At 46.5% G+C, this 22,433-nt stretch overlaps 1 protein-coding gene across 2 annotated transcripts in view; it reads right to left on the reverse strand.

Annotated features, from left to right (window-relative positions):
- The window catches only part of KCNJ1 (potassium voltage-gated channel subfamily J member 1), a 33,452-nt gene continuing 14,151 nt past the window's right edge, over window positions 3,133-22,433 (reverse strand). The window contains exons 2-3 of one of the 2 annotated variants that reach the window (XM_005699628.3): window positions 21,479-21,630; window positions 3,133-5,822 (exon numbers count right to left, since the gene is read on the reverse strand). In XM_005699628.3, the coding sequence (XP_005699685.1) occupies window positions 4,683-5,801 (1,119 nt within the window). In that variant the 5' untranslated portion in view covers window positions 5,802-5,822; window positions 21,479-21,630 and the 3' untranslated portion in view covers window positions 3,133-4,682. Of the gene's footprint in view, window positions 5,823-8,535; window positions 8,664-21,478; window positions 21,631-22,433 lie in introns of those variants that run through there. The other variant, XM_013975882.2, reaches the window with a different exon arrangement.

The following is a 22,433-nucleotide window of genomic DNA, read 5'->3' on the forward strand; positions in this document are numbered from 1 at the left end:
AAAATATCAGTTTCTACCTCAAATGACGGATTACTGACAGACTGAAATAAACCAACATATATCTAGTTAGTACAGATACTTAGGGTGCATATAGACCTAAAGAGATACCGCTATTCCTAGAACACCCAAGTCCAGAGATGCTTGTTAAGCACCGGCTAGGGGCTCAATCCAGTGCCAAGCAATGTGGGATTTCTCCCAGAGCATGACACAGAACCAGAAATGGGTACTGACTATCCATGGGATCCAGGTAGATGTCTGGCAGCTCTGGCGAGTCCTCCCAGGGGATGACCCATGTTAGAGGATGTAGACTTGAGTGATTTTAAACCCATGGGCTTTCAAGACAGATGTGGGTTTGGATCCCAGCGCTGCCATTGACTAACTAGTGACTCTGGACAAGTTCCTTACCTGAGCTGCCTCTTGTGGAAAACAGGGGGAATAATAGCACCTCACTGGATCATCGGGAAAATAAAGTTAGGTATGTAAGTAAGTGTTAGTCGCTCAGTCAGGTCTGACTCTTTGTGACCTCATGGACTGTGTAGCCTGCCAGGCTCCTCTGTCCATGGGATTTCCCAGGCAAGAATACTGGAGTGGGTAGCCATTTCCTTCTCCAGGGGATCTTCCCAACTGAGGGATCGAACCTGGGGCTCCTGCTTTGCTGGCAGACTCTTTTCCATCTGAGCCACCAGGGAAGACCAGATAGTGTGAACAAAGTGCTTTAAACGGAACCCCAGACATAGTAAGAACTCAGGAAGTAGCTCCGGTACTAAGCTTCTCCTACTATAGCACAAGACAAACTTGGGGTTCCTCTCTCACCTGAAAAGACGCTTTGGCCTCAACAACACCCAGGGCTGTGGACGTTGCTTGAAATGGAGCTGTGGAAGGACCCACACCCGCCCTCACTGCGCCTCGCGCCACCCCCCCCCCACCCCCCCAACCTCAGCCCCCTTGCAACTCTCCCTCTCTGCAGGGCTCAGCTCCAAGGAGTCCAGCTGGGTGCATCTGGCTGGGGAGATTAAATTATTTTTGAATTCCTAACTGAATGTTCTTTTAATGGAAACTTAATGACAGGCATTGAAATAGATTTCCTCCATAACCCCTCCTCGTGTGGCGCCCCCCACGCCGCTCTGTGCAGCGCAAATTCCGATAACCTTTATTCCCTACCCCTGGACTTTTATCTCCCCAGTGACAAACAGCCCTTGCTGGACAGAAAGAGGAAATTCCAGTCATTGTTCTCAAACTTCTGGCTTCCAAAATAAAAAGCTCTATCTCCCCTGTCAAGCTTTGATTGACATGCACTTCCTGGAATGGGGAGGACAACGGCCGAGGGGCGGGGCCAAGGCCTTATTTGCATTCTGATCATCTGAGCACAGGAGACGCGACCCCGTGCTAGTCACAGTCACCCTGTCGAGGACCCATCTCCCGTTTCATGCAAAATCTCCAAGGAAGACACCTCCTCAACTGTCCCCATGATCCACCAGGGAAGTGCTCTGCTGTCCATGGAAACAGGCCAAGCATCTCGCTCTTTAAATTTGGCAACTTGGAGAGGAACTTCTCCTTCCACCTTTTCTCTCTTGAAGAATAAAATTTTAGACAGTCCCCCACATCTTAACTCTAAATATTGGAGCTTGAACCACCCTAAGACCTGGAAGGTTAAACCAGGATCAGACTCTGCAAGTCAAAACCACAGGGCAGCAGAGCTAAGCAGGCCATTCAGGGGGAATCAGTCCCCACCCCCCACCTCCCAATAAAACACTTTGAATATGGTGATGCACCATGCGGTTCAGTTTTTCTCGAAAGGACTAAGAAATGTTGAATACCTTTAAAATGGATAAATCAGTGAATAGAACCATAGAGCACGCCTGTAGCAATAGCAGTCCCTGTATGTTCAGGCCTTGCCGGGAACCCTGCTACCACCTTGGAATAAAAGTTTAATGCCTTTAACACTGGCATTAAACTATGGGCAAGTTGGCCCTCTGGAACATTCTGTCTCCTATTCATTTTATTTACTCACTGGGTTCCTGTGCCTGTCATAACTCTCTCTCTTCGTATGTCCATGATTCTTAGGCTGCTTTGGGGTTCCAGCCACCCCTTAGGTGCCTTCAGGGACTTATTTCATCTGGGTGTAAGTATGTCAACTGTTGCTAAAGATTAAATGTGATTACAATGGTGGCTCAGCAGTAAAGAATCCAGCTGCCAATGCAAGAAATGTGGAAGGAGCTGTGGGTTTGATCCCTAGGTCGGGCAGATCCCCTGGAGTAGGAAATGGCTTCTCACTCCAGTATTTGTGCCTGGAGAATCCCATGGACAAAGGAGCTTGGTGGGCTACAGTCCATGGGGTTGTAAGAGTCGGACACAACTTAACAACTAAACAACAATGACCACAACAAAAGTTTCTATGGGAATTTGCATTAAAAAGTAGACTTCAAGTGGTAGAATGCCTTAATCCTAAGGAAGGAGTCCTTGGAAGCAGACAGTCTTCCATCAAATAACCTAGAAAGAAAGGTCATTCGCAAAGGTTCTGGTGGTTCTGCTCTTTTAGCAATCAAGAGGAATGGATCGCCTATGATGACTTATTGATTGCCTATTCACCACCAGCATCCCCTAGCATCTGCTAAGGAGCAGAACAGACCCTCCAATCTACAGAAACACTGGAGTCATAAACCTTCATAGCAATGGATCAGCAGAGAATTCTAGCTTCCTCGAGCTTGTTACACCTGATTTCCTTTTGCTCTGTCAGCAGATTAAATGGCAACACCAACACGCCTACAGTCACAGAGTGATGGACCAGTAGGGTCCACCATTACAGCCACAGACAAAGCGCACAACTCTGAACCCAGCGGATTCCTCACTCATCTTCGTCAGAAGGACCAGAGACTGTGTATGCATCCGTACAATCTCCACCCCAGGCCTGGGTAAACCACGTCATCAGTACTTGCAACTGTGTGCCAAGACTCACATGGAGAGTTTTGAGGGGCCACTAGGGAAGGGGGCATGTCTGCACCCAAGGTCATGTCCTGGGGATGGTGGAGACAAGACAACAGGCCACCCCTCACGCCTCCCGGGAGAAAGCCCACCCTCTCCAAGAAGACTGTCAGTGGTTGGTGTTTCACACTAATGCACAATGACTGACACTTGGGGAAAGGACGTCACAGAGATTTAATATGTTAATCAACACACTGAAAACATTTTGATTCCTATGCAGTTTTGGGTACCGTCCTCTCCAGAATACATTCAAAATAATGAAGGGGGTGGGGAACTGAACAAGACATTCACAGTTAAATCCCCTCCTTCAGAGCAAAATAAAATACTTCTCTGTCCATGGAATTCTCCGGTATTCTTGCCTGGAGAATTCCATGGACAGAGGAGTCTGGCGGGCTACAGTCCATGGAGTTGCAAAGTGTTGGACCCAGACTGAGCGACTAACACACACATAATATAAGGATATCACAGTGGTCTCTTTGAGGAAGAATGTGGTGTTGGCTCTCAGAGGCAGGAAGACCTAGCATTTTTCTTATAGGGAAGTCACATCCCATTCCCCACCCTTCCATGCTTCTCCTTTAGAAACAGCATTTCAGTTACAAACCCTCAGGCGAAAAACATAAGACATATTTTTTCTCGGAAGCATTAGCAGTGTTTTCCGTTCTAAATTGCCTTTCCAACTGTCAGACTCCTCATTGCCTTCTTAGAAAATCAGGAAGTACTGTTTTAACAGATTTGAAGCCAGCCCCTTCTCCCATCGAACACAAATGGGAAGAAATATCAAACCTATTTTCAAACCAAGCATCCTTTCTTACAGGAGAGTGTTCATGAGATCCTAGAGTGGTGCTTTAGCTTCTGTCTAAAAGTACATGGGCCAAAACGCTGGCTTCACTGCAGGATGTCGGGATGCCGTGGAGCAGGCTGTGTCCCACACTCCTCTCCTCACTGGGTACCTACAGATGTGGGGTCCATGGACTGGGTCTTCCCTGCTCTGGGAAAGCAGCATGACCCAGACTAATACAAAAGCTCCAACAACAAGGGCTGGAGAAGATCAGAGCTTCACAAATGTTCACTGGGCATCCGTCTTTTCTCACTGTCATTGATTGGTTCATCTCCCCCAACTCAGGAGGCAACTTTTCCTTTGATAAGAGCCAATGTTAAAATAAAAGTGATTTCTTTCTTATCAGTAGAATCAAAGTAAGAATATAGTTTCCCCCTGATCCTCAATAAAGTTCATAATTGCTTTAGGGAGACTCTTAAAAAGATCTCATTTGGCCTGTCCATGAGGCTTTCAATGATTCTTGTCTGTGCCAATCAATACTGCATGTTTTCAAATAATCCTATTGGAGAGTTTATGTGAGCTCCTATGGCTCCCATCCTGGAACCCACGCTAGTACTCTTTCTTGGGAGATCCCATGGACAGAGGAGCCTGGAGGGCTCTGCACAGAGTTGGACACGACTGAGGAACTGAGCACATGGCTCCCATATTTCAGTTTCCTGTAAATCCATCTCACGTTCTCATGCAATTAACTTGAAGAGCTGCGTGTCTTGCAGGATCATGGTTTGGGGCTCAGGACATGGTTCAGGGAGGCTTTAAAGGCTCTCCTCCTACTGCCATACCCCAAATTGTTGATTGTTTCATAATGTTTCTAGTTAACTAGGTATCTTCAAGATTTCTCTCTACTCCTGTTGAAAACTCAGTGTTACATTTTGGTGTCGTCTGTTTCGTTGACTTCTGACAAGACGAAGTTGGGGTTGTCATAGCCTCTTTTCACCTTGGCTCGAGCGTCTTTCTCATTATAAAGGCACATGGCGCAGTGAGGCGTCTCCACTTCCACAGTCTTGCTAAAGTTATGGAAGTCCACTCGGTATTTCCCTTCCTTGGTCTTGGACACTATGGGAGCAAAACGGTAACCCCAGAGCACCTCTTCTGGGACATAGGATGTCCGGACTTGGCAGGTGGCACTGGTTGCCTCCACCGTGCCATCTAAAAACACCACTAGTTCAAAGTCCTGCTGGGGAAGGGTTTCTGCTGCCATGTGGAAGAAGGGGCTGGTGTGATCAATGACATGGTAAATCGTCAGTGGGGAGATGAAGAATAAATTTTCATTCCCTGCGTCAACCACAAAGTTGATATTGATCTGGTCCAAAATGATGGTCTCTCCTTCGGGAGTGATGGTGGTCCTCAGAAGCTTTCCATATATGTGACTGCCAATGAGGAGGCTCTTCCGAAGATTAGCCACTCGGATCAGGAGACAGAGCTTCCCACCCCGCTTGCTGATCACTGCGTTCTTGCTGAAAGTAATGGTCTTGGCACGTTTTTTGGGTCTGGAGATCTTGGCTAAAATAGCACCACACATGAAAGAATTGATGATGACTCCGAGTATAGACTGGAAGATGAGCAGAAAAATGGCAGTGCCACACTGTTCTGTCACACACCGGAATCCGTAGCCAATGGTCACTTGCGTTTCCAGAGAAAACAGAAAAGCTGAGGTCAGGCCATTAATGTGTTCCACACAAGGGGTGTGGTTGGCAGGGGGATGGAACTCAGGGAGGTCTTTGTGGATATAGGCGACCACGTACCAGAGGAGGCCAAAGAAGAACCAGCTGCCCAAGAAGGCTGTGATGAAGATGGTCATTTTGTATCTCCACTTGAGGTCCAGCACGGTCGTCCATATGTCCACAAAGAATATCAGCCTCGACTGTGCCTCCACGTTGCCAAATTCAATGTTGCACCTTCCATCTTTGGAGACCAGCCTCGCTCTCCGCCGAGAACGCCCAAAAAAGCGAGTGACAAACCATTTCCGAAGATGCTTGAACATTCTTTCTGTCAACACACTGATCTGAAAACACATCAGAGAAAGACAAAACAGAAGAAAATTATGTGTATTGCACTAATGAGCTAAGTGACTCACATGAAGAGCTGTCTATGAAAAGGCCATTCAGTACAATCTGTGTGACTGATCACTTGGGCAAGTTGACAACTTTATTCTGGATCCCACAATGCTATTTCCAGTAAAAACACTCTACTATAAGACCATATGGCTTAAAGATAAAGAGGAAAGCTAATTACAGGGAGATAGACATGTAGAGGAACCTAAGAGAATATATATCCACGTGTTTTCTGACCTTAGTCACGCCCAACTTTAAAAATGTTTCTTATAACACAGACATACAGAACAGACTTGTGGTTGCCAAGGGGATGGGAGGTGGGGGAAAGATGGAGAGGGAGTTTGGGGTTAGCAGATGCAAACTAGTATATATAGGATGGATAAGCAGCAAGGTCCTACTGTATAGCACAGAGAACTATTCAGTGTCTTGGGATAAACCATAATGGCATAGAAAATAAAAAAGAATCCATCTATCTATCTATCTATATATGTATGTATAACTGAATTACTTTTCTGTTAAATAAATATAAATTAACACGACATTGTAAGTCAACTACTTCAATAAAATAAAATTTTTTAAATGTTTATGATAACAAATTATGACCTGTACTCTGATTTATTTGATAGTATTCTTTAAACTGACTCCCCTTTTTTCTTTAATAAATTTAGCCTTAAGCTAAGGAAAAATATCTGTGACAGCAGAAACTTGATACACTATTTACATTTTCGGTTCATATATAGAAACAAATAACTATGGGGGAAAGTTTCACAACATATTACCTAAATCACCTTGTAGCTAGAGAAATTATAATCCAATTCAGTTCTCTCATTTATCTAATGAAGGAATTGAGAAAATTTCAGTGACATATCCAAAGTCAGGTACCCTAGCAAAAACGAACACAGCATTGTAAGTCAACTAGAATTCAATCAAAATCAAAAACAGCACCAACGTCAGGAACCTGACCAGTGGTGGGATGACAACCAGAACATGAGTTTCTCTGCTTCCAGGTCAGAGGAATCTCTACTTCACTTGTGTCTCAGTTATTACTTTGTTTATATTCTAAAGTGAGATTCCTCTGGAACATTTTAACACAAGCTTTGGTCAACTTCCTTATTTTGTGCTCAACATTATTTGAAACGGAGTTCCTCAGCACTGTTTAGTCAAGTCCTATCGTAAGATCTGAGACGTTTTCTCCATGGATCGCAAGCCTGGGATGCCAAGATTCCCAAAGGGAATAGTAAGAAGCTCACTGTCAGTGTCTCCCACTTTCTCCCCTGCTCCCAAGCTGACCGACGGAGCACTGTGACTTAATGACTCCTACATAAGGTAGAACCATGTTTTATTCACTCCTCTATCCTAGCTGTTAGCACAGACCATGGCGGCTTACTATTTATTCAATCAGCGTCAATGGAATCATTCCGTGAATGAATTAAGAGCTTTAAAATACTACGTGGGCAAAGGTCTCATTAAAAACATAATTGTAGCTTCCATTTTACAGCACAGCACTGAAGGGATTTCCCCCAAACAGCCAACACGGCTCAATATCCCAGGGTCATAACACTAGACGGCCCCCTCCCCTAGGTGTGCCCACCCCACTCCCAAGGTGTGCCTGTTGTGGTTAGCAGTGTCTTCGTGGTATTTTTAATCAAATGCAAACACGTTTCTAAAATAGATTTCAAAATCCCCCTTCAAAAATGTGTTTATTCATACAAACTAGGAAGCGAAACCAACTTAGTGATAAAAGTTAAACAAAAGTGATATTCTACCACGTCTTGCCCATGGCCTTCAACCATGTGAAAACACAAGAAGACCCCAAGTAAAAGTGGTAAAGAGAAAAAAACAAATATATATAAATAAAAGAAAATATTACCAGGAGAGCAGACAGAAGTTCACTCTCTTTTGAGGGCCCTGCTCTCATCCCACCCAATATTCACTGACCTCAAGTCCCCAAAGAGTCCCAAGTGCATGGTCCCAAGAGTAACTCAGCCAGGGAAATGGTCTCTTTCTTCCTCAATCCTTCCCTTTCTCTGCACACATCTCATCTAATTTTGCTTCTATCCACTGGGGACTTTCTCCCTTTCCCTGGTTTGTGGAAGCTCAGACTGTGTCCAAAAGCTCTTCATAGGGTGAAGTGAAGTGAAGAGAAGTCGCTCAGTCGTGTCTGACTCTTTGCAACCCCATGGATGGTAGCCTACCAGGCTCCGGGTCCATGGGATTTTCCAGGCAAGAATACTGGAGTGGGCTGCCATTTCCTTCTCCAGGGGATCTTCCCAACCCAGGGATTGAACCTGGATGTCCTGCATTGCAGACAGACGCTTTACCATCTGAGATCTCATCTAAAACAATAACTTCTTTTAAAGTCAACATTCATCAGTCGAATCCACAGCCTCTTTGTCATGCATTATAATTCCAGTGGTACCTCCTAACACACCAGTCTCTAGGTTTTTGTGCTTGACCATTCTTGTCCTCCCGGTCCACCTAAATTCATTTTAATTTTGATGAGAGTATTTCTGTAGAGTGAGTGAATCCCCCTTGATTACTCTCTCAGATAAGCTGGGGTTTCCATGCTTGCCCTCCTAAGAAAATATTATCTGCCTGGCCCTGCAAAGAGCCAGACAAAAAGCAACCAGCTTAAAAAGCTTTCCCCACATGGCCGGCACTTACCAACATCATCTTAAACATATTCCGTCCCGAAACGTCCACGGCAGAAAATGGCAAGGAAAAAGTTTTGGGAGTTGGTCTCCATAAGCAGGCTGATTTCTTCTAAACCCAGCTTAATTTATTGTATGCTTTGGCCAGTGAACTGATGATACTTTGTTTTAGCCTTAAAATGTTAATTTGATAGTGGAGTTGTGCAATTTAAACTAAGGCAATTGGTTGTTCTCAGGCCAAGCCCCAAGCTGGGTATGTGTTTTTTTTCCAGACATCACATGGCTTGAATACCGTCATGCTAAGACATGACAAGCTGCCAGCTAAGGTCCTTGAGCAGCAGGCATGGATTCTGTTCCAGCATTTCCCTCTTCTCCTTTGCCACCCTCTGTAGCCCTCTTGCTCTTTCTCCTAGCTTGTGCCTGATGCCTTTCACCAGAAACAATCAGTTATTGTCAATCTCCCAGCCTATCTCAGAAACACACTGGGATACTGAGATTTCCAAGTGTTCACAAACATACAGGCGGATAATATAGACAAAGATAAGTACAGATTTGTAAGACAAAAATAAGATCACACCAGGAAGCAACAAGATACTCCATTAATCTCTCTACACAATGTTCACTGTTATGTAAGAAACTGAGATTTAAAAGCAGCCTTTATTGTTGAATTGATCTTATAAAATCTGGCATTTACCGAAAGTAGTTTGTATATGCACTGAGTTAGTCAATGCTGTTGATTTATGTATTCAAACAGTAAGAGGAATTATACCTAGAGAATGTGAGAATACAGGATAAATTCTTCCTCTGACCAACCCCATCTTTCTCATGGCAGACTCATTATACACAGCCCACATCCTCCTTTGCGTAGACAATGACATTTAATCCCACCCTAGACAGAAACCAATATGTGTTTTTTAAACTACTGAGTTTTTAGAGATTGGCCCCAGATTATGTCACATGCACAGTTTCTAGGTTACTTTCTAATAAATCAGTAAATCTTAATAGCAAGCATAGGGCTGTCCATTAGCTAATGTTTACCAAGGTCTTCTTAATGGCCTGGCAAAGCAAGTGGATTATATTATTGCCATTTTTTTTTTTCAGGGCTCCAGCATTCTTTTTTGGTTAACAGTGCATTCTTAAAAAACAGACTTTGTGTGAACTTTCCAAACATTGAGTGTATGCTCATTGTGTAGGATTTCAAAAACAAATAGAAATCTGTTCTTGTTCTCAAGGAGCTCACAATCGAAGGGGGAGGTAAGCTCAGTAAATGAGCAATTACAAGGTCATGTGGTTTGTATAATACCAGAGGGCTCATCTCTGCTTGAAGGGCTCTACTAGATGGGCATCTACGCCCTGCGAAAATACCTCAACCAAGAGAAAACTCACTTTTGTGTCCATTAATTGGTTTATCTGACCAAAGTCCCTCTAGTCAAAGCTATGGTTTTTCTAGTAGACATGTACAGCTGTGAGTTGGACCATAAAGAAGGCTGAGCGCTGAAGAACTGATGCTTTTGAACTGTGGTGCTGGAGGAGACTCTTGAGAGTCTTGGACTGCAAGGAGACCAAACCAGTGAATCCTAAAAGAATCAACCCTGAATATTAATTGGGAGGACTGATGCTGAAACTGAAGCTCCAGTACTTAGGCCACCTGATGGGAAGAGCTATCTCATTGGAAAAGACCCTGATGCTGGGAAAGATTGAAGGCAGGAGGAGAAGGGGGTGACAGAGGATGAGTTGGTTGGATGGCATCACTGATTCAATGGACATGAGTTTGAGCAAACTCCGGGAGACAGTGAAGGCCACGGAAGCCTGGCATAATGCAGTCCATGGGGTCGCAAACAGTCGGATGCGACTGAGCAACTGGACAACGAAGCAGCAGGGATGTGTGGATTCTAACATGTGTCCCAGACAATCCTTTACCAAATAGGTACAGTCCCTGTCATCCGGAAGAAGCTTCTAGTCGAGGTGGGAGATACAAATGAGCTGATAAACCATCAAAAACAGTATGATACCTGCCAGAGTAGCAGATGTTCTGGGAGCATCTTATTTGAAGGGCAGAGAAGTGCCATGGAGACCCAAAGCCTGGACAAGGCATTACAGTCACACATAGTAGGAACTCTATATTCATTGGATGGTACTCAGTCAACTAAACAATGCATGCAAAAGTGATGAACGTGCCATCACTCACATGGTTCCCCTTCCAACCATACTTTGGAAGAGACATTTCTGTGCGCTGTAACTGCAGTTGTGTTTGTGACCAGGGCAGGGGCACAGAGGAACTGAAAGAATTGCTGGGTACATAGGTGACAGAGCGCTGGGGGAGACACCTGGCTGGCCAACAGCAAGGGCCAGTGCACTCAGCGCCTGTGTGCCTTGCGAGATATTCTCGTCTAGACCTAGAGGAGAAACTGATACCAAGAACTCTGATCTAGTTCTGCCTCAAGGACCACTCATGATATTTCTAAATAAGTGTCATTCTCTTCTGGGGAACAACCCCGCAAATTCTTGAAGATAAACACTTTTTCCTCCTGCATCTCCTTTTCTCCATAGAAACGCAGGCTTCATTTGCATACAACACCCCTGGTCACCAAACCCCTCTGCCTTCTAAGTGAGGTGCCTGCATTCTGGGCTCCTGGATGACAATTAAAGAGCCAGGACCCAGGCTGTTCTTTTGCAGGCAACCCCCTAAGGAGAAGCCATTGGGAGCTGGGGGTTTCCCCATGGTTGATATAATGCTGCTTTTGTCTCACCCCAGCAGGCTCAGCAGCCACTGTACCAAGAGAAGATGGCAAAATAGACATCGCTTCTATTATTTCTTCTTTAGAATTACAAAGGCTATTGCTACTCTCTGTAGATGAAAAGACAGCTACCATTGCCTGCCTTTTGGTCCAACCACTCACAGCTCACACACAGCCTGAGTTACCTCAGGACATTCCTGAGAGTCAAGATTATCTATTAGAGGTAGAAAATAGAAGCTATGGAGCCAGAGAACAGAAGTCCAATGACTTTCTGTAGACCCTTTGCAGTGTTGCTGGAGAAGAAATTCAAGCTCCCATGAAAACTGACAGCTTGAACTCAGCCGGGCTTCCCTGGTGGCTCAGACAGTAAAGAATCCGCCCGCATTGTGGGAGACCTGGGTTCGATTCCTGAGTTGGGAAGATCTCCTGAAGAAGGGAACAGCTACCCACTCCAGTATTCTTGCTGGGAAAATTCCATGGACAGAGGAGCCTGGCGGGCTACAGTCCCTGGGGTCACAAGGAGCAGGACACGACTGAGCAACTTTCATTCTCACTGGATTCAGCCTGCCGGTCAACCACGTGAACCAACATTTCCTGAGGACCTGTGGGTAGCAGGGCATGGAAAGGGATTATGGGCCAAGGTTTCCGCCTTCTTAACGAAATCAAACAAACTCTCCACTGATTGAACTCACTACTTGCCAGGTGCTACGCTAGGAAGCAAAAGAGGCAACAGTTCCTACTGTGAAGTTGCTCAGGGATACAGAGTAACTTAGTCATTATCCAATCATTGCAGGGCAGCATCTTTGCTGCCCTGAAGGGGTTGAGGACACCAGAGAGCAGATGAAAGAGGCTGAAGGTCAAGTTTATACTCTTCAGCACAAAATGCATCTGACTGGTACCGCAGAGAACTTCCTGTTTTCTATGAAAACGGCCTCAAGCTGTTGGAGGATGGCCACCCAGCTAAATTTGCAAAGCTTCGGTGCCTAAGGAGCATCTAGCCAGCCAGCTCCCAGGATGCTGACATCTAGAACTATTGTTGACAGAAGGCATCGTTGCTTTTCTGTTCAGTATTCCCAGAGAAGTCACCTCAGATATCTTTAGCTCTACCAGGCTGCTCACTTGGGCTCAGCCTGAGTTCTTCTTACATAGGACTTACCAAGGCCATTGGAAATGATTTTTCCGGCCTCACAGGCATGTGAAAGGTCATGAGCCTCAGGACTCTTCCAGGCCTGATTTGGGGCTGCACTTCACCTTTCCCATGTGAGGAATACACACCCTCTTCCCTGTGAAGCTACAAGTCTGTTTGCTCAAACTCATGTCCATTGGGTTGGTGATGCCATCCAACCATCTCATTCTCTGTGCTCAGAATGGGAAAGCGGCACAGACTTTCCGGGGCACCTGGTTCCCTCCAGAGAAGAGAGGTTGGGAACAAAAGCCAGGGAATCACAGGGTCCAGGAGTGTTGGTGCTCTCTTAAGGCCCTCCACCTTCTGCAGGCATCTCTGGGGCCTACCGGTCCAGGATCATCCCCTGAATAACTGCAGAGATCTGCCATGCTAGGGATCAAGAGCGGGTGGAAGCCCTGGTGCAGGATGTTCATGGCACAGAGAAGAACCAAAGGCAGCAGGAGAGAGGAGGAAATCCATCTTGGGAAAGTGCAAACACGGACTTGAACCCCAGTTCTGTCACTTGATGGCCAGGCAGCCTAAGCAAGCCACTTAGGCTGAGTCTCAACTTCCTCGCCTGTGAAATGGCTGTAAAATATTCTCAAAGGCTGTCGTATTTTTTTTTTTTTGGTCATATGTTTTAAATGCAATCCCATATGTAAAGTTCCTAGAACACAGCAATTATGTAATAAATAGTAGTGATCATCATTACTGGTTCTGAAATTTAAACATGCACAGCAGCTTAATTAGACATCACCAACTCAGGCTACTTAGGCTCTGCTCTGTAGAGTCAAATGGGCGGTGTTGGGGGAGATGACAGCCAGGTGGGGGCAAGGCTCCTGGGAGAGAGAGCAACAAAGGTTCTGACAGCATGTCAATGTCTGTGAAGTGTCCTGATTTCAGAGCCTGTCCTGCCCCGCGGAACAGAAGCCCTATAGAAAACCTAACATTCCTATAAAGGATTCGTCCATCATCAGGGCAGAAGACTTATCCTGAAGAGGTGAGAACACAATTGTTGTCATTGTTGTTCAGCTGTTTAAGTTGTATCTCTTGGTGGCCCTATGGACTGTAGCCCACCAGGCTCCTCTGTCCATGGGATTTCCCAGTCTGGAATACTGGAGTGGGTTGCCATTTCCTCCTCCAGGGCATCTTCCTGACCAAGGGATCAAACTCTAGTCTTCAGCATTGACAGGTTGATTTTTTCTTTTTTAACCGCTGTGTCATCTGGGAAGCCTTGGGAACAGGAGAGGGAGAGAATTTTCCTTGGCAGGGTTGAAGAGCGGTGTGCAACCACGGGTGATGCTCTGCTTCTCTTACCACAGACACTGACTAGGATTCGATCATATCACTAACAATCTACAGATGCAGGCAAAGAGGAGAAAGCAGCCCCTGACAGATGGGAGCCAGCCTGGCACTACATCTCGGCCTGGTTGTTGCTGAGGGCTGTCCTGGGGCTCACAGCTGGGTCTTGTGTTCTCCTGTTGAACACACCTTCACAAGACATCAACATCAGAATCATGTCTGCACACACAGAAATGTGAACACGGTCCAAACCACAAAAACGACCAAATGTCCCCCCCCCGGACCCTGGCACTGAGTGATCACTGCTTCTTCACCAATAACAGCGTTAGCCTTGCACCAACTCTTCTCTCCTTCTTGATAATGAGACTTATTGACATAATCACGGAATTACCCCTACATCTTAACATCGAATCCTGAGCAGAGTATTGCTCCGTTTACTCTCCCAAATCACCTAGATTAAGCCCAAATTCTATTTATGTGCTTTCTAAAACTCTTTCAAGCAGAGCTCCTCACCATTCCTTGAGGTGCATGTTCTCACTAGCTGCAACAAGCCAACCTTTTCAACTACTGCAGTGTGCCTGGTGATCTCTGGCTGGAAGACATTGATGCCCCAAAAAGCAGAAGAGCACAAGAAGAGAAGGTCACAAAGCCACTTTTACAACAATTAGTGATTTCCATTCTACTGCTTCCAGAAGTCACACTCACATATGTACACAGTGCATGCTTTTGTATCAGGATGTGAAAATGAAGGACCAAATTTAAATATGAAAGGTCATTAAGGGACTTCCCTGGTGGGACAGTGGTTAAGACTCTGCACTTCCACAGCAAGGAGCACAGGTTCAATCTCTGGTCAGGGAACTAAGATCTCCTATGCCTTATGGCTCAGCCAAAATAAAAAGTTTTTAAAAGGAGTTAAAATGTTCAAGTTCAGGCTTTGAATTCTATCTAGCTAACTAGTTTATAAGGGCTGCTGGTCATTCTAAGATTATTCTGCTCTTCCGACAAAGACCTGCATCACTTCCTGGCACCTGGATGGGCACCCATCAAGAGGCATCAGGAGATGTGACATTTCCCAGCCATCCTGGGAGTCTGTTAGGCTCACCCCAAGCCAGGTGTCTCTCCCATCTTTGGTGAGAACTTGCCTTTGCTGTGGAGTCAGAAACCTGCACTTTGGGAGCTGACACTAATTTTATGCGCAATTCCAATTTTGTTTTCTTGCTGTCCTTCAAAAACATTTTTTTCCAAGTGTTTTGGAAACGCTAGCATGTCTCAGCTCTGCAAAAAAAGACCTAAAGGGGCTCGCTTCATCTCTGCCTGGCTCAGAGTTTTGAAGGGAAAGCACACACCCCTGGGGGCTGTGGGGAGTTTTGACTGCAGAGCGAGAAAGCCCCAAAGGAACTCACGGAACTCACAGTCACAGAGTTGGATCTTCTTGCCTTTTATGCTAAAGATTTTCTAAGTAGTCTATCTTAGTCTATCTTCTCAACTTCAAGGAGTTCTGCACTTTACCCAGAAAAGGCATTGCTTTGCTGGGTGTGTGTGGATTGAGACAGAGTTAAGAGGATAAACTGAGGGGGAAGTGAGGATGCACAGCTCAACATGAATGAAGAGAAGTCCAGGGCTGAGAACAGCTTCTGCAGAGTGCGCGTTGGCCGTTCAGAACAGGGTGGAGGAACTCCTATCGGCATCCCGTGCGAACAGCGCCCTCTAGAGCACAGTGAAAACGGTGCCCTGAAGCAAGACCTCTGGGGGCAGGAAGCCCACAGTGCAGCCTGAATTGTTCACAGAGAAGCCCGTGTGGACGTGAAGCCACTTGACTCTGTCTGAAGAAGTGCAGAAGGTGATTTTAAAGCTTCGTGTGTGACTGGAATTTGCAGTGACCCAAGAGTCGCTGGCTTTGGGATTCCAGTTGGAATCCACCAACTTGCCTTTGCCGGATTCCAGACTGTGGGTGAAAGCACAGTCGGGAAGATACCTAGTAACACACAAGGAGATCCAACCAGTCCATCCCAAAGGAGATCAGCCCTGGGTGTTCATTGGAAGGACTGATGCTGAAGCTGAAACTCCAATACAATGGCCACCTGATGCGAAGAGCTGACTCATTGGAAAAGACCCTGATGCAGGGAGAGATTGAGGGCAGGAGGAGAAGGGGACGACAGAGGATGAGATGGCTGGATGGCATCACCGACTCAATGGACATGAGTAAGGGTGAACTCCGGGAGCTGGTAATGGACAGGGAGGCCTGGCGTGCTGCTTTTCATGGGGTCGCAAACAGTCAGACACGACTGAGCAACTGAACTGAACTGAACACACAAGAAGCATGGTCATCGTCTAGAGGGAGGAGGGGTCCCTAGAAAATCCCAGGTGAAATTCCCTTCAGTCTGTCCCACAACCACAGGGGACAAATGGGGTGAAAAGGTCAGTTCTCAGACCTCCTTCATGCTCTCAGGCCACACCTCCTGAGAGTCACTGTCCCAAATGTTGGATTCTAGTGTCTGGGGAACCTATCGCTGAACATTAAGTTAACACAGGGATCCAAAGATTTCAGAATCCAGAGGATCCAGAGATTTCTGATCTCATAGCCTTTTATTCTAATTACTATTTAAAAGAAACTCATTACAATGAAAATATCATTATACAAGTCTAGGCATATAATGTCACGAGTGTGTGCCTGCTCAGTCACGTCCAACTCTTTGCGACGCTATGGTCTGTAGCCCACCAGGCTCCTCTGACCATGGGATTCTCCAGGCAAGAATACTAGAGTGAGTTGTCATTGCCTTCTCCAGGGGACCTTCCTGACCCTGGGATCAAACCAGAGCCTCCCACACTGCAGGTGGATCCTTTACCACTGAGCCACCTAGGAAACCAATATAATTTTGTGCTGAAACCAAAATCAATAGATGGTGTTCTCAGAAGATAGTATGTGAGGGACTTCCCTGGTGGTCCAGTGGTTAAGATTGTGCTTCCACTGCAGAGGGCAGCACGGATTCAATCCCTGGTCAGGGAAGTAAGATCCCGCATGTCCCAAAATGTTTTGAGCAGTCAAAACCAAAGACAGTATGTGAACAGAAATTGCTTCACATAGTCAGTCATGTAACATATGATCTATGTGCTAGGATACTATAGATATGTGTTTTTTTCTTTGAATTAAAAAAAAATTTTATTGGACCATAGTTGATTTACAACATTGTGCTAGTTTCAGGATTACAGCAAAATGAATCAGCTGTAAGTATACATACACCCACCCTTTTTTAGATTCTTTTCCCATGTAGGCCATTGCAGAGAATATTAGACATTTAAAGGACTCTTCTACTGAATTATTATATATTATATTTATATGATTATATATGCATTTTTGTCTTTATAATATATTTTATTATACATGTGTGTATGTTAGTTGCTCAGTTGTGTCTGACTCTGTGATCCCATGGACTGTACCCCACCAGGCTCCTCTGTCCATAATTATATATATCATTATATATTTTATATATATCATATAATATATTATATATTAATATATAATATACTAGTCAGACACTGAGCGACTTCACTTTCACTTTTCACTTTCATGCATTGGAGAAGGAAATTGCAACCCACTCCATTGTTCTTGCCTGGAGAATCTCAGGGATGGAGAAGCCTGGTGGGCTGCCGTCTATGGGGTCGCACAGAGTTGGACACGACTGAAGCGACTTAGCAGCAGCATATGTTATATTACATAATAGTTTATAAAGAAAAGAATCATTTTTGCAAAGGAAAACATCATCCTCTCACTTATGTGATTTGTACAAGTCTGTGTTGTGGGGGTGTGTAGTTTGTTTTGTCCGAAAACTAGACACATCTGTAATAAAATGATTTTTAAGTCACCTCTCTCAGGTACCCACCTCAAATGGCACTGGCATTTAATAAAAGAATTTTAATGTTTACCAAGAGTCCTATTTATTATGTGTTCAGAGACCCTGTTATTAGTCTGATCCTTCTAGTTCTCTATGGTTTGGGTTGGTATCACATCCATTCAGTCTTTCCAGCCCAGAAAGGGATGAATTCTATGTGGACTAGAGGCCTTGAACGTGCTTTACTGAGTGTCTGCATTAAGAAAGTACACTTTGTTTTTGCGAAAACACATGGAACCCCAAACCTCAATGCCTTATAAAATAGTGGAGTAATTCAACTGATGCCTTGAGCTTGGCCCTGGGGGACTAGTAGTCATGAAGCGGTACCACAGGTGAAGGGTTTCCTGTGGGTCCAGCCCCGCACCAAGAAACATGGAAAGAGAAGGCACAGAACTGAGTTTGGAGGGGGCATCTGGATGACTTCCAGTCCCGTATTCTAGCTTATGTTTGCTGTCACAGCCCTGAGGAGAGGCCATTTGGACAGGACGTAAGAGGTGGGTGTGTGGGGTTTGAATCTGGAGTTGGTCAGTCATTCTGTGCCCCTAACTCTGGGTACCACCCAACGTCTCAGTGTGTCAATTTCCTCACCTGAAAAAGGGGACCATCCATGTCTATTACAGATGAATAGAAAGAGCTCAGATGGCCCTTGAACTTGGAAAGTGATCCAGCCACTAATACCTTCAAGAATGCAATCTCCAGCTCTGACTTCTCTCTCAAGTTACAGCCAGATGTTGAATGAGAGATCCAACACGTCATCATCTGTGATGCCTCGAATCCTGGGCTTCTCTGCCCCAGCATCCATGCTGCAGTAGCGTTGCTCTTCCCAGAAAGGTGCTGAGGAGGGCAAGGCTCTACCATAGGAAGCCGTGGTGGCTCCGCCCGGGGGAGCTTGGAGGGTCAATGATTACCAGCATGGGCTTGGGTTCCGCCGAGCACAGGAGTTGCATTAATGGGGCGGCACGCCTGCACACCAGCCAGCCTCCCACGTCCAAGAACTTTCTGGGAAAGCCCTGGAGGCAGAGGGAAGCAGAGCCAGCAGCCGGGCGCTCTCTGCCCTAGAACCGCCCTTGGGCCCTTGCTGAATTCCTCTCTTTGGGGCTCTTCTTGTCATGGGCAGGGCCCACCCCAGGAGACCCTCTCAGAGTGGGGATGAGGCTACAGAGACCTCCCACCTGCCTCCTCACAGACTGGCGGGCGACTCTGGCAGCTGGCTTGAGCTGCTCTTGACTAGAGTCTGCCACCGAAACAAGAAGGTGAGTGAAAGGAGAGCATCTCCCAGACTCAGAGCTGGGCCAGGGCAGGCAGACCTGAGACCTGCCCCCCAGAAGGTCAGGAGCCCACGCAGCCCTGCTGACGCATGTCCCCTCAGGCCTCTCCTGTTTTTTCACTCAGTGGTGTGTATAATGTCCTGCCTTACTTCTCTTATTTGCCCTTCTAGCATAATCAAACCCAATCACAAGAAGCTTTTCCATCTCAGAAATGGTACTTAACCACTCTGAGCTGCAACTTTTCCTAATAAATCGGTGATTATAACACCTATTTGTGGCCCGGGGGATTCACTGGAAAATACACACATCCACACAAAAACCGCTCCACCAATGTTGGTAGGACATTATTTGTCTCAGCCAGAAAGTTAAACACAAATGTCTATCTACTGCTGAATCAATAAATAAATGAGGTTTGTCCATACAATGAAATATTGAAAAGTGAAAGTGAGTCACTCAGTCATATCTTTGTGACCCTATGGACTGTAGCCTGCCCGGTTCCGCTGTCCATGGAATTTTCCTGGCCAGAATACTGGAAGAGGTAGCCGTTCGCTTCTCCAGGGGATCTTCCCAACCCAGGGATCAAACCCAGGTCTCCCACATTACGGATAGGACTTTTACCATCTGAGCCATCAGGGAAGCCCCCAGTGAAATATTATTCAACCATAAAAAGAGACTGAATCACTGATACATATTACAATGTGGAAAAACCTTGAAAGCATTGTGTTAAGTGAAAGAAGTCAGATACAGTATTATTCCCTTTGTACAAATGTCTAAAGTAGACAAATCTAGACACAGAGACAGTTAGATTGGTAGCTCTCAGTAGGGGTGGGGAAGGGAAGTGGAGAGTGACTGCTAGTGGGTACCTTGCTCCTTTTGGAGGTGATGAAAAAGCTCTAATATTGTTGGTAGTGATGGTTGCCCAACTTTGTGACTATACCAGAAACCCTTTAGATGGATGGATTGCATGTATGGGAATTATATGGTATTGTATTGCTCAGCTTCCAAGGTGGTAAAGAACCTGCCTGCCAGTACAGGAGATGTAAGAGACATGTGTTTGATCCCTGGGTCAGGAAGATCTCCTGGCGAGGGCATGGCTACCCACTCCAGTATTCTTGCCTGGAGAATCCCCTGGACAGAGGAGCCTGGTGGGCTACAGTCCATAGGGTTGCAAAGAGTCAGACACAGCGGAAGTGACTGAGCATGCACGCCTTCGTATCGTATTGTATTATATCGTAACATATCCTATCACATCCTATTGTATTATTTCAATAGAATTTGTACAGGGAAAATCCACATCAAGGACCTCTTGCTTGGCGGGGACTCAGGAAACTGTCCACCATCCACGTCCCGTCTCTCCATTTCTTAATCCCATTCCTCCCTCCTCAAGCGCCAGACAGAAGCACCCCCTGGGCCTTTATGGGGTCCTCGGCTGAACTTGGCCCCTTCCTCCTACAGCACGTGGCCATGGTGATTCTGGAGGTACCACATCCAAAATATTTCCTTGGTCACAAGAGCCTGGAGGTGCAGAAAGATGCTTCTGCTGATCCTCCCCCTCAACACAGGCTCTGGCGGCAAAAGGAGGGACCGCGCCTCTCCCAGCGCGTACGGGACAAATCCTCGGCCCTGCCACCTTGGCCAGTGGTGGTCAGTGGAGCAGCCGAGGCACAGTGAGATACCGCCCCGCCATCCACCCTGACCTGGGCTCCCCACATTGTGCCCCTGACCTGGCAGTTCAGTCTGAAGCCCGTCAGCTCTGTCCACTCTCCCACACAGCTCTCAGGGCTGGAAGTCCAGCCAAAGACTTGGCTTGGGAGCCAGGTCTGCTGTCCTCGAAGCATGGAAGGCGCACAGACTCACGCTGTCTGATGGGATGCACGGGACCTTGGACTTGTCAGGCTGCACTGAGGTCCACTGTGCGGGCCACGCCCACCCCTACTCCCTGACCCTCTCTCACACTCACAGGAACTCAGCTCCATTCCCTCCTGCCCTCCCCTTCACTTGGTAAATTTTTAATCTTCATTGTTTTCTGGAATATTTTTCCTTGCCCATGGTCCTTGCTCTGTTCTTGGAGTCAGTAACCTGAGCTATAAAATTCTTACTTAGACTAACCTCTCTGGAGATGTGGCGACCTCACAGATTAGCCAGAAGCCCACAGGACCATATAGACCCCTCCTGGCCCCACATTCCCATAGTATTCCTTCCCTTGGCCCTGCACACACATGGAGGAGGGTGGAAAAGGGGGGCTGAAGCATGGGTGGGGTTCTTGGCTGTTTCCTCGGTGATAGCTATGGGGAGAGCTTCGTGGAGTCCTAATTCAGGGGGCCTCTCAAGGAAGAGACAGAAAACTGCCTACTGTGGACACTCTGGAGGTTGGCCTGGCCCCTTTCTCAGGCCCCAGGTGGGATTTCCCTATATGCTTCCGGAACACGGGCCATTTCTCTCTCTACAGATCGCAATGACCTCTTTGATGATGCACCATCAGGACCAAGCCTGGACCATGATTAAGAAACGATGTATTGAGGGGAAAGAAACTAAAGTACAGCCCCCGTTCCGTGATGAATGCTAATTTCTAACCAAAAAGAGGCCAGTCTACCTGGAGAGCACACGCAGGTGTCCCCGACTCTCTGAGCTTGAAACACCGGATCTGGAGTCAGATTTGAATTCCAGCTCTGCGTTGCCCGGATGCCCGTCTGAGCCAACTGCCTGTGTTTTACAGGGCAAATTTCCCAAGGTAATCGATTAAACCTGGAGAAAAACAGAACAGAAAGTCACCAAGAAAAGTTTAGGAGTCATATAGACCCTGGAGCTTACTGTGTTTCTTTCTTCCTTCCTCTTTCCTTTTTTTCCATCTTGCTGCTCTGCCCAGCCCTAAGTTGCAGAGCCAAAACCTCTGTTTTCTGGTTTACTTTTCCTGCCCATGACACTGCCAAGCTTTTCATTGATGGATTTTCATCGATGGATTTTCATCGATGGATTTTCACAACACCATTATAGTTCCGGTCAGGTCCCCCGCACTGGGGTTCCCCTGCACTGCTGCCAGGATCAGCCAGAAGGACTGCCACTAGGAATTGCCAAGAGATGGACCAGGAGCTTAGCACTGACTAGAATGCCAGCTCCCCGGCACCTGGCGGGCTGTGGGTCTGTGGGGTTGTGGGGCCCAAGCCATGGGTGCTGAGACGAGAGTATCACTGCAGACAGTGGGTGGGGTTGGTAAAGCAAAGATGGGGATGAACAGGTGTCCCTGTGGTAGTGAAGGTCAGGCTGTACGGTGATATGGACTTGATTTAAAGCCTACTCCTTCCACTTGTGAACAGGATAAATGGCTTTGCTTCTCTGAACCAGAGTGTTCTCCATGAACGTGGAGTTAAGAACGCCTGTTTCTCAGGCTGAGATGGGACCCAGGGTAAGAGCACCCCATAGCGGATCCAGAACGTGGAAACCTCAATGAGGTCAGCTTCCTTCCGTGCCTGGCAGAGATGAGGAGCCTCCTCGAAGAGACGGCCAGAGGTTGACTTGGCATTTGGGGAATAATTGGAACTCCCAGGTCT

This window comes from Capra hircus, chromosome 29, assembly GCF_001704415.2.
Source record: "Capra hircus breed San Clemente chromosome 29, ASM170441v1, whole genome shotgun sequence".
In the NCBI taxonomy this organism is placed as follows: Eukaryota; Metazoa; Chordata; class Mammalia; order Artiodactyla; family Bovidae; genus Capra; species Capra hircus.